Source organism: Drosophila tropicalis, unplaced genomic scaffold (assembly GCF_018151085.1).
Source record: "Drosophila tropicalis isolate 14030-0801.00 unplaced genomic scaffold, ASM1815108v1 contig_302, whole genome shotgun sequence".
NCBI lineage: Eukaryota > Metazoa > Arthropoda > Insecta > Diptera > Drosophilidae > Drosophila > Drosophila tropicalis.
In genome coordinates this window covers 237002-251267 of record NW_027172757.1, presented here as the reverse complement: position 1 = coordinate 251267, position 14266 = coordinate 237002, and the positions used below count along the sequence as shown (strand labels likewise).

At 35.8% G+C, this 14266-nt stretch overlaps 6 protein-coding genes and 1 long non-coding RNA gene across 7 annotated transcripts; 2 read left to right on the top strand and 5 right to left on the bottom strand.

Annotated features, from left to right (window-relative positions):
• Positions 1-31: 31 nt before the first annotated feature.
• RabGGTb (geranylgeranyl transferase type-2 subunit beta) lies at positions 32-1544 on the bottom strand. Its single transcript, XM_068284205.1, has one exon. It carries the CDS (start codon positions 1445-1447, stop codon positions 404-406), a length of 1044 nt encoding a protein of 347 aa, XP_068140306.1. The 5' UTR covers positions 1448-1544; the 3' UTR covers positions 32-403.
• A 278-nt stretch (positions 1545-1822) lies between these two features.
• Sbat (LSMD1 domain-containing protein Sbat) lies at positions 1823-2471 on the bottom strand. The gene has a single exon (XM_068284209.1). The coding sequence runs from the start codon at positions 2267-2269 to the stop codon at positions 1889-1891; it is 381 nt and encodes a 126-aa protein (XP_068140310.1). The 5' UTR covers positions 2270-2471; the 3' UTR covers positions 1823-1888.
• Prx6a (Peroxiredoxin 6a) lies at positions 2398-3378 on the top strand. Its single transcript, XM_068284208.1, has 3 exons — positions 2398-2747; positions 2835-3027; positions 3084-3378. Exons 1-3 carry the CDS (start codon positions 2474-2476, stop codon positions 3283-3285), a joined length of 669 nt encoding a protein of 222 aa, XP_068140309.1. The 5' UTR covers positions 2398-2473; the 3' UTR covers positions 3286-3378.
• LOC137572447 (acyl-CoA-binding domain-containing protein 5) lies at positions 3314-5986 on the bottom strand. The gene is made up of 3 exons (XM_068284207.1): positions 5735-5986; positions 4369-5442; positions 3314-3737 (listed from the first exon to the last, which is right to left on the bottom strand). The coding sequence occupies exon 2, from the start codon at positions 5421-5423 to the stop codon at positions 4431-4433; it is 993 nt and encodes a 330-aa protein (XP_068140308.1). The 5' UTR covers positions 5424-5442; positions 5735-5986; the 3' UTR covers positions 3314-3737; positions 4369-4430.
• Positions 5987-6305: 319 nt separating this feature from the next.
• LOC137572417 (uncharacterized) lies at positions 6306-6974 on the bottom strand. The gene is made up of 2 exons (XR_011031648.1): positions 6846-6974; positions 6306-6789 (listed from the first exon to the last, which is right to left on the bottom strand). It is a non-coding gene; the product is annotated as an uncharacterized lncRNA (long non-coding RNA).
• Positions 6975-7791: 817 nt separating this feature from the next.
• Positions 7792-13652, top strand: Ifrd1 (Interferon-related developmental regulator 1). Its single transcript, XM_068284180.1, has 5 exons — positions 7792-8747; positions 10533-11217; positions 11285-11528; positions 13030-13257; positions 13333-13652. The coding sequence occupies exons 1-5, from the start codon at positions 8693-8695 to the stop codon at positions 13414-13416; spliced, it is 1296 nt and encodes a 431-aa protein (XP_068140281.1). The 5' UTR covers positions 7792-8692; the 3' UTR covers positions 13417-13652.
• Positions 11577-12773, bottom strand: LOC137572415 (uncharacterized). The gene has a single exon (XM_068284179.1). The coding sequence runs from the start codon at positions 12581-12583 to the stop codon at positions 11729-11731; it is 855 nt and encodes a 284-aa protein (XP_068140280.1). The 5' UTR covers positions 12584-12773; the 3' UTR covers positions 11577-11728.
• Positions 13653-14266: the final 614 nt, after the last annotated feature.

The following is a 14266-nucleotide window of genomic DNA, read 5'->3' as shown; positions in this document are numbered from 1 at the left end:
TTTTTCGGCAAAAAAAAAAAAAAGAAAACGGTTCGTAAGGACCTGTTTATTTACGTGTTGAATTTTTGCCTTTTTCACAATTGGAAATATTTTCGTTTCAAATAATTACCTGCTTCTGTGCTGTGTTTTTCAGTTGTACATGATTAAATTAAATGTTGATCGATCAATTTAATTCAACTGTAATGAATCATAGGTTTATAGATTGTAAAAATAATGTCTTTATTGCGGTTTATCATTGCCTTAAAATGTTGTACTGAAATTTCAAAAAGCTAAATTCATGATAAATGCAGAGAAATGAAAATAATATAATACACAGAAACTATTAATGATAAATAATCAATATTTTACACTATTCTATTGGCTATAACAAAATCGTGGGAACGAATGTCCAGAGTGACAACCTTTAGGGTCTTTCCAGTTTCTGGGGGTGAATGTCGAGGCGATCAATAATGTATTGTGGCATACACAGAGTGGGATTAATAGGTTTGAGTCCTCCATGTCCTAGGAGGGACAAACCACCAATCCCGAATAGAGTATGGAATATGTCTGGCATATTGCCAGTACGATCTGAAAAGCCACCAGTCTCCAGATCCTGGCATGATAAAATAAATTCCTGCAGTTTCTCCGAACTGATCCAATGCAGTCGCCCCATAATGGTTAACGAGGATAACACCCACCATGAGTAACATACATCGGGCAATTTCTCAGGCCGGCCATTAAGGCCCCCAGCTGGCAATTGTCGTTCACATAGCCACCAACCCAGCTTATCCACATCAAGCAAATGAAGCCGTTGAGTAAGCGAAAGAAAACCAACACAGCAATAGATAAGCCCAGCATGTGATTCAGCTCCTGGCTTAGATCCAAAACCACCATCCGTTTGATTACAACATGACATGACAAACTTGACCGCCTTCTCCACATCAATGCTAGCTTCAAGTCGCTTTAGCAACGTCAAAGTAGCCACCGCACAAAAACTGAATCGAGTGTCCACTTCGCCCCATTTGTCGCCAAAGAAACTGCCATCTGGCTGCTGAAGTCCTACAACAAAGCGTACCACTGCATCCGTATCAATCTCGTCCACTGCATCGTAAGTGCATAAAATCTGGATGGCAGACAGCGTGTACAGCAGGTGTGCATCGTGACCCTCGCATGGTGCAAAGCCACCAGTCACTGGGCACTGACAGCGTTTCACAAACTCCAGTACATACTTTCGTTCCAAGCGATCCAATTGTCCCATTATATCTAGGGCTGTGACACCCCAATAGATGCCCGACATGCGAAGGAATTCCGTCATGCAGTATTCGTAGTCATCCTCCTGTTTGCCATGATTCTCGATGTACTCCACATGTTTCCAAAATTGTAGTTTTTTGGCATCGTTGCCATCGGTGGCTTCTGCTGTTGCCATGCTGTCACCATTGGAAGGTTTAACGAAGGTCGTAAAATCCATTGCCTAGGCAGCGATGTTGATTGTTCTCAATTGATTCTCAAAAATTTAATTAATGAATTGAAGTTAAAAACAACCAGCTGATTCATCTTTAATAGGTCAGGCAGCACCAAATTAGAGATGCTCATAAATGACTGTTTTTTGTAACGCCTTTTCAAAAAAAAAGGCCCCAATAAGTGCCAAATAGTGGTGAATCTTTCCGTCGACATGGGCGTAGTCAATTTTTATATTCGTGGAAGTACATAAAATAAACATTTTCTTAAAATCTACTTGTTTTTAATAATTTATACCATTTATAAACAGAACTTCCTTTTTGTATTTCAAGAAACCCATTTGTTTTTTAAAACACTTGAAGAATTTACAGATTTTGTTTTGAAATTTTGTTACTATCGAGAAATCTTTAATAAATTTGATATAATTTATATTTATTATTAGGATTTTTTATTACAGAAATAGACTAGAACTGGCGGGCTTGGGCTCATCAATATTCAACGAGACAATGTGTTTTCCAGGCACCATTACATTGCCTAAGAGCCGCGGCTCTTGTCCTTCGCCTTCGACGAGATATTCGGCACACATGGACAGCACAATATTAGCATCCCGATCTGTGCAATTAAAAAAGCCAACAAGGATTCTTCCATCACTTATTTTAATTCGAAGGACACGACCAAGCCATTTCTGTAGTCTCCTTCTTCCTGGGCTTAGTGTTTCGTCGTTAAGTTGGTGTGGAGCGTTAGTTGTAATTCGAAAAGGTTCCGATATGGGCGTAGATGGTGGTGGAGACTTGACTTGCATTTGGCTGCCAGTAACACTTAAATCAGTCATTGTATCTTTAAGAAAAAATTTTAGAATAGTTAAAATTGTTTATGTTTGGAGCAGGGTTGCAGTCCTTCTTAGACTATGGTCAGCTGTCATGCTATCGATATAACAATCGCTATGGCACTGATTATTGCCAGACTATTTTACTAGCCGTACTGCGTTTCGAAATAGTTTTAATTTCATCAGAATTTTAATTTTTTTTGAAGGAAAATGCCGACGTCTCTTAATATTGGTGATCAGTTTCCCAATTTTCAGGCCCAGACGAATTTGGGTGAAATTGATTTCTATGAATGGATGGGTGATGAATCTTGGGCGATACTCTTCTCACATCCAGCTGACTATACGCCGGTTTGCACTACTGAGCTAGCCCGTGTCGGAACCTTGATTCCTGAATTTCTAAAGCGTGGTGTTAAGCCAATTGCTCTGTCCTGTGATACGGCTGAGTCGCACAAAGGATGGATCGAGGATATAAAACATTATGGCAGTAGGTTAATTGGAATCTCAAAAAATCCATAGAGTAAGATAATTGTGATATAAATCATATTCAAACACCTTTTTCTGTTTTACGTAGAGCTATCCAGTTTTGATTATCCTATCATTGCGGATCACAAACGAGAGCTGGCTGTCAAGCTGAACATGCTGGATAAGGATGAGCTTAACTCGGATGGCATTCCTTTAACCTGTCGTGCAGTCTTTATTGTAGATAATAAAAAGAAATTACGTCTATCCATACTCTATCCAGCCACCACAGGACGAAATTTTGAGTGAGTATATAGTTCATATTTATGTTTCATTAATTACCTTAATTATTTCTTAATAGTGAAATTCTGCGTGTTATTGATTCGCTGCACTTGACCCAAACAAAGAGTGTGGCTACGCCGGCTGATTGGAAAAGCGGTGGCGATTGCATGGTGTTGCCCACGGTTAAGTCCGAAGATGTTTCAAAACTTTTTCCAAGTGGAATTAATACAATTGATGTGCCTTCTGGTAAGGGTTATCTACGCATCACCCCACAACCCTGATCAGTTGCTTTATCATTCCAAATGAATCTACTTTCAAACATGACTTTTTATTACAAAAATTATAATTAATAACAAAAATAATGCACAATCAAATTTGTTTTGTCTTTGTTTTTTCTCTTTTTACAACCCAATTGCACTGACCGACAGTGTTATTGTTGCTCTTAGGCAAAAGAAAATTAGTGCACAAACAAAAAAAGACTTAGAAACTATTATAGATGGGAATGTGCCACAAAAGTTGCTTTTGTTAAACAAAATAAATATACACGTATATATATTATAATAATAAAAAAGAGGTATACAAATATATTGCAACTGGATAACCATGAAAACTGCGAAAATTGTACGAATAAAAGGCCAACTGTCTGTACAATAAATGAAGAAGCCATTTGAAGATAGAAGAAAGCCACAAAAATAATAAAGACCAAGCTCGTGCCCATAACCAATACAGTAATCTGAAAATGAAACAAGTAAATATTAGTATTTGAAATTTTTCTATAAAGAGTTAATATATGTACATACATATGTACATATATCTTTTGATTTTGATTGAAAAATAAAATTACTTTGCACCGACCAAAAAATTCGGGATTGGGGCTAATCAATGATCCATCTAATCTTGTTTAACAATATACATACTTAATGTGTCGTCAAAATATAGTTTATTTGTTGAGACTAATTAAGTTTAATGTTAGTTTGCTGTATTTAATCGTCAATTATTTAGTTTATATTTAGAATTCACAAAAGTATCCGGCAAAAAATGATTCAAAATTGTTAAAAGTAAATTTTTTGAAGAACGTAATTAACATTCATAATTAAAGTTTTTTTTTTTTGAAAAATTATTTTAAATGAATATATTTAAAGTAATTTGTTAAAAAAAACTTTTTGAAATTTCTATAAACTATTTCGAGATTTAATTAACTGTACTACTTTACGTACTTTAATCAGCATACAATTTTAAACTAGCACCAAGAATTTGAAAAAATTAAAACTTTTGGTTTAAATTAAGATTAATAAATTTCTAATTAGAATTTTGTCTTGTAACCAAATTTTAATTCACATAAGGTGAATTGTTTTTCTACTCACCATTTAACTACCACATGCTAGAATTAGCTAGTCCACTACCGCACTCTCTTTTGCAGAGGATGTCAGCGTCTGCGTTCCGTCGAAGTCTGCAGCATTCTTGCAAATCTTCGCACCAGAAAGGGCCAGAGCACCAGAACAGCAAACCACAGCGGGGAAATCTGCTTGAAGGGCCACCAAGCGGGTTGCTGTTGTGTCGAATCCCTTCCCCGTGCAGCTTTTTGTGCATTTTTCAGTTCCAGTAGTGATTGTTCGAGGCTACAGACACGTTGCTGCACTGTACCCACATCGTTATTCATGCGCGTTATTGTTGCTTGGATTTGCCGCAGCAAATCGGTATTTTGTGAAATGGCCTGGGAAAGCTCATGACTGAGATCATAGGGATCATCATATTCATCATCGGAGGGATCCACAATCGCCACACTACTATTATTTGTGTAACTCTGGTCATGATAACTGGAGGATTTACCGTTGGCAGTGGAATAACCATTGGTTAGCACAATTGCAGGCGATATATGCCCATTCTCCTTGGGCAATGTGGACGTTTCTTCGGCGGGTGTTGTCGATAATGATGCAGTAGTGCCTGCATCCACTGCCGCTGCCTCATCTTCCCCATTACAGCTTGAGCCATGCTGTGGACTGTTTGTGCGCGAATGGAATGGCGAATTGGGATGGGATTCAGCAAGCTCTCTCATGCCCGGCGATACCAGTTCCAGTTCATCCAAATTAATGTTACCCAATCCATCTAGACTACCAACGAAGTTCTGAACATTCTCCGTAAATGACATTGTCTCGATTATTTCCTGCAAACTCTCTACATAACGTTGCATAGCCTGATCTTTGCTCAAATGTCGATTGCTCATCCAGGCATCCCATTTTGCTTTGCCGACAATATCCCAGAATCCGGGTTTCTTCTGTTCACAGGCACCTTCGGTGGCCTGTTTGAAGAGTCCATAGAATTTGAGCATCATTCCTGTGCTGGGCTGATAGGGTCCATTTTTAGGTAATCCTTTGATCACATTAACGGCAGCCTGAAATCGTTCCTCAATCGCGGCCATTGTGTGTGACGGAGGGGAACTGAAAATTAACGACAAAAATTTTAATTTTCGATAATAGTCATAGATTATACATATGTTTTAACTATAATAAGTAGCGATTAGATAGCCAAAGGCTAAGGTTCACTATTAACAGTGATAATCCACACATCCACAGAGACGTCGATCCGGGGAAGTGAGGGGACCGTGGGAATGGAGCCAGTCCTCTCTCTGTGTGTGCTGTGGTAAGCTCCGCTTACAAATTACCCAATTAATTTTTTGTATTTGTGCAATCCCTCTCGGATTTTGTAAGATTTTATTGATTCACCATTCACCTGCTTTGAAGCGACGAACAAATTTTTGGGTGACAAAGTTCGAGTTCTGAAGTTCAGTTTCAGTTTGTCGTCGTTGTCGTATGTTTTAAGCTTGTGTTTTCCTTCGCAAAAGCGCACTTATCGGCCTCTTGACTTATCTGCTGGCAAAACGTTGTTTAAATAATTTCCTTATATTCTTTCGCAGTGCCATAAAAATAAAATAAAAAACTAAACAAAAAACTCTCTCTTCTCTCAGTCGTTGCAGTCGCGTACTTGTGTGCGTGTGTGTATATACAGCGCTGCTTTAACAAAAGTATCGGCTTATCGATACTTCGACTTTTAATTGGTAAAAGCGGTAACCGATAGAAATTTTGAATTTTATAAAATAAGCAATTTATTAAGATAGTTATTAAGATAGAAAGCCCGAGCTATTAGAGCGCACTAAAAAAATTTCTAATCACTAAAAAATTGATTAAATTATGTTTATTCATATGGAAAAAAAATGTTTTTTTTTTTTATATTGCGAATCTACAACTGCAAAAAACCACAAACATTTTAATTTTTTAAATTTAAAAAAAAAAATCATGATACATTCCTTCATGAAAATTTGCTTTTATGCTTAAAAGCTATAAGTTTATATTTTAAATAATATGCTTAAGATAATTAATAGACATGTTGGGGTAACTCGCATATGTATTTTTCTTGAGCCTCGCATGGCATATCATGTAATCCCCTCCATGCATCATACCGATAAGTATCGCAACGTTCCTTGCCTTCAACGCTATTAGGCTCTCCAGGATACCAAATGCCCACATCAACTGTATCTGTAGTAGGAAACCAAACGTGGATTCCTTCCTGTCCCAAATCATTACCAGATGTCCAGTAAGGAGCGTCAATTTTATTATCCTGAAGAAATTTGGTAACTGCAGTCAGCTTGTCAGCTGAATTTAAACTTATAAGATGGGCCCCCATCTGGCGACATGTGGCATAGGCAACATACCAATTTGTTCTTACCTCAGCTTCAATAAAATAGAATTTGTTACCAATTTGCGTGAATAGAGGTTTGTTCCAAAGGGCTGCAGATTTTAAAATAGGTAACAACATTATTTGTCTTTGCCTGTGTGCTTCTTACTCGTATTGTTGACAATTGGTTGTACTGGAGAACCCATTGTTCTGGCCAGTAAGCCAAGGAGAACGAGTGGAATACAATATTTTGCTACCATTTTCTTGATGGTTATGGTACTATTTTACAAAGTGATTCGTTTTTATAGTCGAATATTTATATATATTTTAATGACCTTATCAATTTAAGTCTTTTGTACTTATATGATTAGAGACATACATTTATCAGCAATAACAAATAGAAAATTTAAAGAATTGCGAAGAAGACGAATACTACTTAATATTACATTTAATTAAGTGGCACTTTACAATAATTAATAACCTTATCAAATAATTCCATATAATCAAATACTATTACTATCTACTGTTTATAATGGGTTCAAAGAATCATAATCAGAATTAATAATTTCTGATAAAGTCTGTTTACAGGATTCTCCACGACTTGCATTGAGCAGTCGATAAGGAATAAATTTCAAAAGATTAAGGATATATATATCATCTGGAACCGTAGTAGTTATAGACTTTAAATTTACTTTAATTAATCTAATGGTCGATTTTTTATGAATAAATGTTTGCGAAATAAATAAATCTACCTAATGAAAGTGAATAATGTTTACAATATAGAAAACCTCATGTATTTCGTTATTTTATACTGCTTAATTTCAAGTTATTTATTCAATATATTAAACCTATAAAATTATTTATCAAATTTTTTTATGTTCTTAGTACCCCGTGATCAATAAATTTAAAAAAAATCAAATTTTAGATTTGCAAAATGATTTTTAAACGGATTATTTAAAACTTAGCATACAAATATTTTAAAATAGTTCCGTTAAAAAATACTGAAATACGTTTTAAGTCTTTTTTTGTCTTTGCAAAGATAACCGATAACGGCCTATCGAAGTTTTTGATTTCCATATCCCTAACGCATGCAATCTATCGGACCGTGTGCCATCACTATCACATCGTTTTTTCATTTCGTAAGTGTCGGAAATTTCAGTGGAAATTAATTAATTTGCATTATTTTTAACGCCAGACGCTTGCAGAGCTTTTAAAAAGCTACAGCCGTCAAGTTCAAACCACCAGATAGCTGGTCTATTGACAACAAAAAAAAGCCCCGAAAACACACACAAGAAACTACGAAATTAAACAAAGAATCAAAGAAAAAAAGTTAAGGAATTCAATTTTATTTTCACAATCGAGTGGCAGGCGGATCTTCCAGTCATTGTCGTCTTCGTCTCAAGGCCAAAGGGGCAGACAAGGGTGTGGGGGTGTCTGTTGAGTTAAGAAATTCCATTGCAATTAAACATGAAATTTGCTGCAACCAGAGCTCAACAACAACATTTTTGTATTATCGCCAAGCCAAATAAAGCACGCCGCAATCAAATAATCAACTTCATTGCAAAATCGACATTCAACAAAAACGTGCAACACCGCCAGCAGCAACAACAACACAAAAGACAATTGTGCGGTATTAATAAAAATTGGAAACATCAAAGTTTTTGCATAGCTGCATCTTGATTAACATTGCAAAAACCAATAAATAATTATACATAATTAACAAAATTCTAACCAAAAAAAATTAAAAATTAACATAAAAAGCAACTAAACTAGTAAATTTAAACAGCAAAGGAAAATCAATCACACGTGCGTTTTAAGTTGTCTACCAAGGATTTTTACGTCTCTGTGTGAGTGCGTGCGTGAGGCAAAAAGAGCAAGTCAGAGAGCAGATCCGCATTTGTGTGTGTGTGTGTGTGTGTGTGTGTCAAACACAACACAAAGTAGGCGAGAAACACTCGACAACAAATCACTCGAAAAAAAACATTGTCTACTAAAATTCGTGAACAAAGCAACAGCATGCCGCGTCGTAATAAAAAATCGGGAGGTGGAAACGGAGGCCCTGGAGGAAAAGGTGAGTCACATGAACATGTGCGGGGGTGTGTGTGTGAAAGTGTTTGGGGGGAGGTGGCATTAATATAATGCAAATGGTGAAATGACCTTTTACATTAGTCATCTTAGCTTTCAATATTTTAGCATTTTTATCTAGGTATGTGTGTGTGTGTTCTTTAATTTTTCTCAAAAAGCTTCAACCTGTTTGGCAATCATATGAAATTTCCTATATGTATATATTTTTTGTTGCTTTGCTGGCACCCAAAAAAAAAAAAAAAAAAAAAAAAAAAAAAGCTTTACACGCGCTCAGCTGGCGATGACAACAATGAAACAATACAAAAATAATACGAGTACGGGCATTTACATACATATGTAAAAGTACGTACATCACTTACAATACATCCATCTGTGTGTCTGTATGTAAATCATTCAATGCCAGCTTATCAGAAGAAACAACAAACATGACAAGTAACACAGACTAAATACAGGGTGTTGAAAAATAACTTTGAAATGAAATAGCTTAACATTTGTTTTGCCATTAAAACAAAAAAGAAAACCAAAAACATAAGTCAACAATTTTTATGTAGATCTAAATCTATTTTAATACGGGACTTAAAGTGTGTATATTTGCTATGATAATTACATATAGTATATTTTAATGCATATTTAAAATTCAAATAAACATGGGATCAAATCTTTTAAATCACCCAAAAAAAATGATTGGGTTTAGTTCAACAAAAACTTTATGTATAAACTAGAAAAAAAAGTCATTACAGTTTTAATAGAAGGATATTTACATGTATAATTTGTTATTAAGTTCAAAACAAAGATTGAAAAACGTTAATTTTGGGAAATTTTTTTGAGATCTTAAGGAAACCGAAATACGCTAAAAACTAAAATATAATAACACAAAAACAACAAACCAAATAATGTAAAATGCATTTCGCGTTCTCTTTGACCTAAAAATTATAAAAAAATTTTCCACTTCTCTCTCTTTCTCGCACCTTAAGCAACATAAAAACTACTTTCAGTGCACAGTTATGCCAACAGCTGTTTTCACCTTTTTCTGTTCCTTCATTTTCATCTTTTGGATTGCTGATTACCCAACGTCTCGTTGCCGATGTCTTTTGTGAAAGGCACAGGCAAAAATAAGCGAGAGAGAGAGAAAGAGAGAAGACAAAGCTATAGAGAATGCGAGCAAAAGTTAGACAAAGAGATAGAGAGACAGGTAGAGAGAATGCAAGTAAAAAGGCGGAAATTACCTTGCCCCAGATAGCATTGCTGCTGCTAGGAAAATTGCTAAAAAGAAAGTTGATGAAAGAAAAACTTGTTGCACAACTTGTTGGCTCTAAAAATGTAGGACTTTTTTGTTGTTTCTTCTTCTGTTTCTTGCTGAAGGTCATTGGAAGCAGTTGTTTGTGTAGTTTAGATTTAATTTAAATTTCCATTTAATCAGAACACACACACACACACACACAAAAGCAGTTTTCTTTAGTTTCCTATTTCTGCTGTGTACTGTAGAGAAGTGGAAAAAAACTGCTGCAAAGCGGAAAATATTCCATCTAATTTAAACAGCTGATTCATTCGACAGTTTGACAAGCATTGATAATTTGATATAGCAATGTTGCTTGTATACTGAAATTTGTTTACAAATTTCAAACAAATTGCAAATTGAGCAAGTTCCAAGAAATTGTAATTGATCATAACAGCGAAATTGCCACGCCCGATTTATGTTTACATTAAAAGTATCATAAAACTGTCTGAAATAATATTAATTTTATGCTTTTGATCCCTCTCCTTTTCAAAGGTCGAAACAATGACTCTAATTCTGAGGACGAATCATTCGATAATGTAAGCGTCTATTCACATGTCTCGGAGGTTGCCTCATCTGAGGCCAACGATGAACTGGCCAATGAACGTTTCGAGGAGAAATTTGAAAAGGCTTTGGAACAGGCAACTGAGAAATCAGCTCAGACCCGTGTGCAAGCCCTGCAAGCCATTTGCGAGCTACTAATGCATCGTTATATGCCCGATTTTGTTGAGGATCGTAAAATGACTCTTATGGATTTCGTTGAGAAGAGCATTCGACGTGGCAAAGGACAAGAACAGGTTTGGGGAGCACGTCTGGCTCCCTTGCTAGTACTTCAATTGGGCGGCGAGGAGGGCATTTCAAAGGCCATGAATCAGTTTCTATTGACAACAGTTCAGGATAAATCTGTTGGATTCGATGCACGTGCCAAATGCTGCACAGCTCTGGGATTACTTAACTTTTTGGGCTGTGAGGATGTAGGGGAATTAGTTCAATTGATGCAGTTCTTCGAAACAATTTTTGCGGGCAGTTATCTACGCGGTGACGACAAGACCCCAATTTCGGTTACATCAGAGGCTGGAGCTCTACATGCTGAGGCGTTGTCCTCATGGGGATTGCTTTTAACCTTGATACCCTCTGGTGATAGTGTGTCCCTAATGACCACTGGCCAGAATATGTTCCCGTAAGTGAGATGGCAATTTGTAATATCCAAAAAAAAGGGTTCACGTTGTATGTTTATTTTATTTTAGATCCATTAAGAAATTCCTTGGACTATTGCAATCGCCACATTTGGATGTTCGCATGGCCGCTGGAGAAACTATTGCTTTGATATTGGAATCAGGCCGTGCCCATGATTCGGACTTCCTGGAGGAGAATATTGCTGAACTATGTGATGCGGTCAAACAATTGGCAACCGATTCTCACAAATATCGGGCCAAACGTGATCGTAAGGCTCAACGTGCCACATTCCGTGATGTCTTGCGTTATCTAGAGGTATGTAAAGCTGCAACGATATAACATTTTTTAAGCCGAAGAGAAGTCTGCTTTAGACGGGAATTTACTATTAATTTTATTCACACAAAAAGTGAACACGAAAATTACAATATTTAGAGTGCTACTTTTAGTTGGGATAGATAAGTATATGAATATATTTGCCATTTAGTCAACAAAAGTTGCATGTCCGTCGTCCATCTTTAAGGCTTCATATCGTTGCAAGTGAATTTCAATTCATGTCGACAATAATTTTGTAAACATTTAGAATGATCGTGCAACTTGTTGCGCATTATAATGCAACCGTTGCGACTAATTGAATCCATATATTCCGAGAAATTGGGTAATTTCTTATATGTTGTGGGCGAAGTATTCCAATGCGAATTATTACCCGAGGCCACAAAACGCGATGAATCCGCAAAGGCTGTCTTGAAGGGTTTATATATTTTCTCTCCCTCATCTCGTGATGCTTCATAGCCCTCGGATGTTTCCCTTTCCAATTCGTTCATCACATTATTACGGAATTCGGAGCAAGGCCCTTTATTGCTCAACAATTTGTCTGCATTCAATTTGGATGACTCATCTTCAGTTTTAAGGCTCTCATAAATACCCTGAGGATATTCATTCCTGGCACAGTAATCGATTTGATATGTCGTAAACATGCGATTCTTCTCCAAGCGTCGACCTAACTCCTCTTTGGGCATCACCTTGAGACGCTCATACAGATCAGGATAGACGGTGCGAAGAATTTTGAGAAAACGATTCGGTTGCAATTTAAAGCAGTCAGTTTCTATTGAGGTGGCCATCTTATCCACTTGATCTTGAGACAACGCTGTGGGTATAAGTCGAGGATCGACTAACTTGCCCATCGGCGCAATGCCCGTCCATTCCACTCCGGTGCAATTCTTGGCCGCTTCTGCCGGTGGCTTGATTTTCTCCTCGGCAATACATTCACACTCTATAACCTTGGGCCCCTCGGAGCCTTTGGCATTTGTAAGAAACTCATAGCGCTTCGCATTGGGTGGAACATAATCATGTTGATAAGTGGATAGCAGCATAATTTAGAAATTTACTTGTATAAAAGGGCCAAAAACCAAAACTTTACAGAATTTGTAACGATAATTTTTCTGATTTTTTTTAAGAATATATTTTTGTACTAGAATTTGGTTTACCAAAATATCTCAAAATTTTTAAGGGATATTTTTTTTTTTAATATTTTTTAGAAATTTTTGTTTCTTTGCTAGAATTTTGTATTCTCGGAATGAAGATAAAATTAGAAATGAAATGAAATTTCTATATTCATCCAGTAAAGTTTTTCGAAATGATGAAAAAATGATGTTAAAGTTTCAAAACGTCAAGCCTACTTTAGGATGATCTGCATTAATGTAGGAAACGCGTAATACTATCCATCCAGTTAAAAATTTAATATTAAAATGCCATAATCTATTGTTATTTTCCTTCCAATCTAAACTACAATAACTTAACCCTTTGCTTACCATTGCAGGAGGACATTTCACCGGAAATTAATATACGCTTTGGTCATGAGAGTTTGATTTTGGATTCCTGGTCCATACACCATCAATATTCGTCTTTGTGCACTGTTATGGGTCCAGGCATGACCAGTCAGTTGCAGGAGAATGAATTTATACGTGACATTTTTCAACTGGGTCCACGTCCAACTAATACTGGCATCAATGGCAATGCCAAGGTCAAACAATCCAAACTGGAGCGCGTAAGTTGCCTAGATGAAAACCCATTCCCATAAGGCTCATGTTTTTAATTGTTTTTTGTTCTTGTTTTATTTTAGCATCTGGTCAATGCTGCCGCCTTCAAGGCACGTTCTATTTCGCGTGGCAAGAATCGTGACAAACGTTCGGCAGTTGTCACTTAAAACTATCTGATCAACGCTATCGTACTCTCCAGGACTTACTAGTTGAATTGTTTCCCTAAATTAAAAAAAAAGTTATAAATTTAAGATACACCTTAACCCACACATATACACTGGATTTGGCATATTGAACACTGTGACAAAATTTAATAATTTCAAGCAAACACAAAAAACCAAATTAAAATGGATTCTTCATTAAAATTGTTATGGAAAATATAACAAAAACAAAAATTCTTTGAGTTAGTTGAATGTTGTTTTTTCACTTCAATCATTGCATGTCAGGGCTTCATTTTTATTATTTTTTTTATTTTAATTTAGTTTTTAATGTATACAATCCCTCACGTTGTTGATCTTTTATTCAATACAAAAATAAAAAACATTTAAACACATAAGATATAATAAATATCTGCTGTCATGTCGCTGCTAAAAAAGAAAACAAGAAGTCGAGTCAAAATTATTTGATTTGTCTTACGCTTTTTTCTAATAGGATGCATACATTTTTGTAGGATATTTAAATTATATATATATGTATACATTTTATAGACAAAATATCTTGTAAAATAAATAAATACATAACTTTAGACTTAAACAAACAACCAAACGAAATTGTCTTATTATTCCGTAAAAACTGAAAATTTAAACATTGACCAAAGAATTTCTAAAACGGGGAAAAGATGGTAAGAATATGTTCGTCGAAACATTTTTAAAAAGATATATACAAATTTTAAACGGTGTTTTATAATTCTTCAACATGAAGTTAACTATTGTATATCCCAAACGGCAAACAAATTAGCAAAACCAATTCACCAACCTGAATTAAAAATGTCAGATCAAATAATCCCCTCCTAGTGAT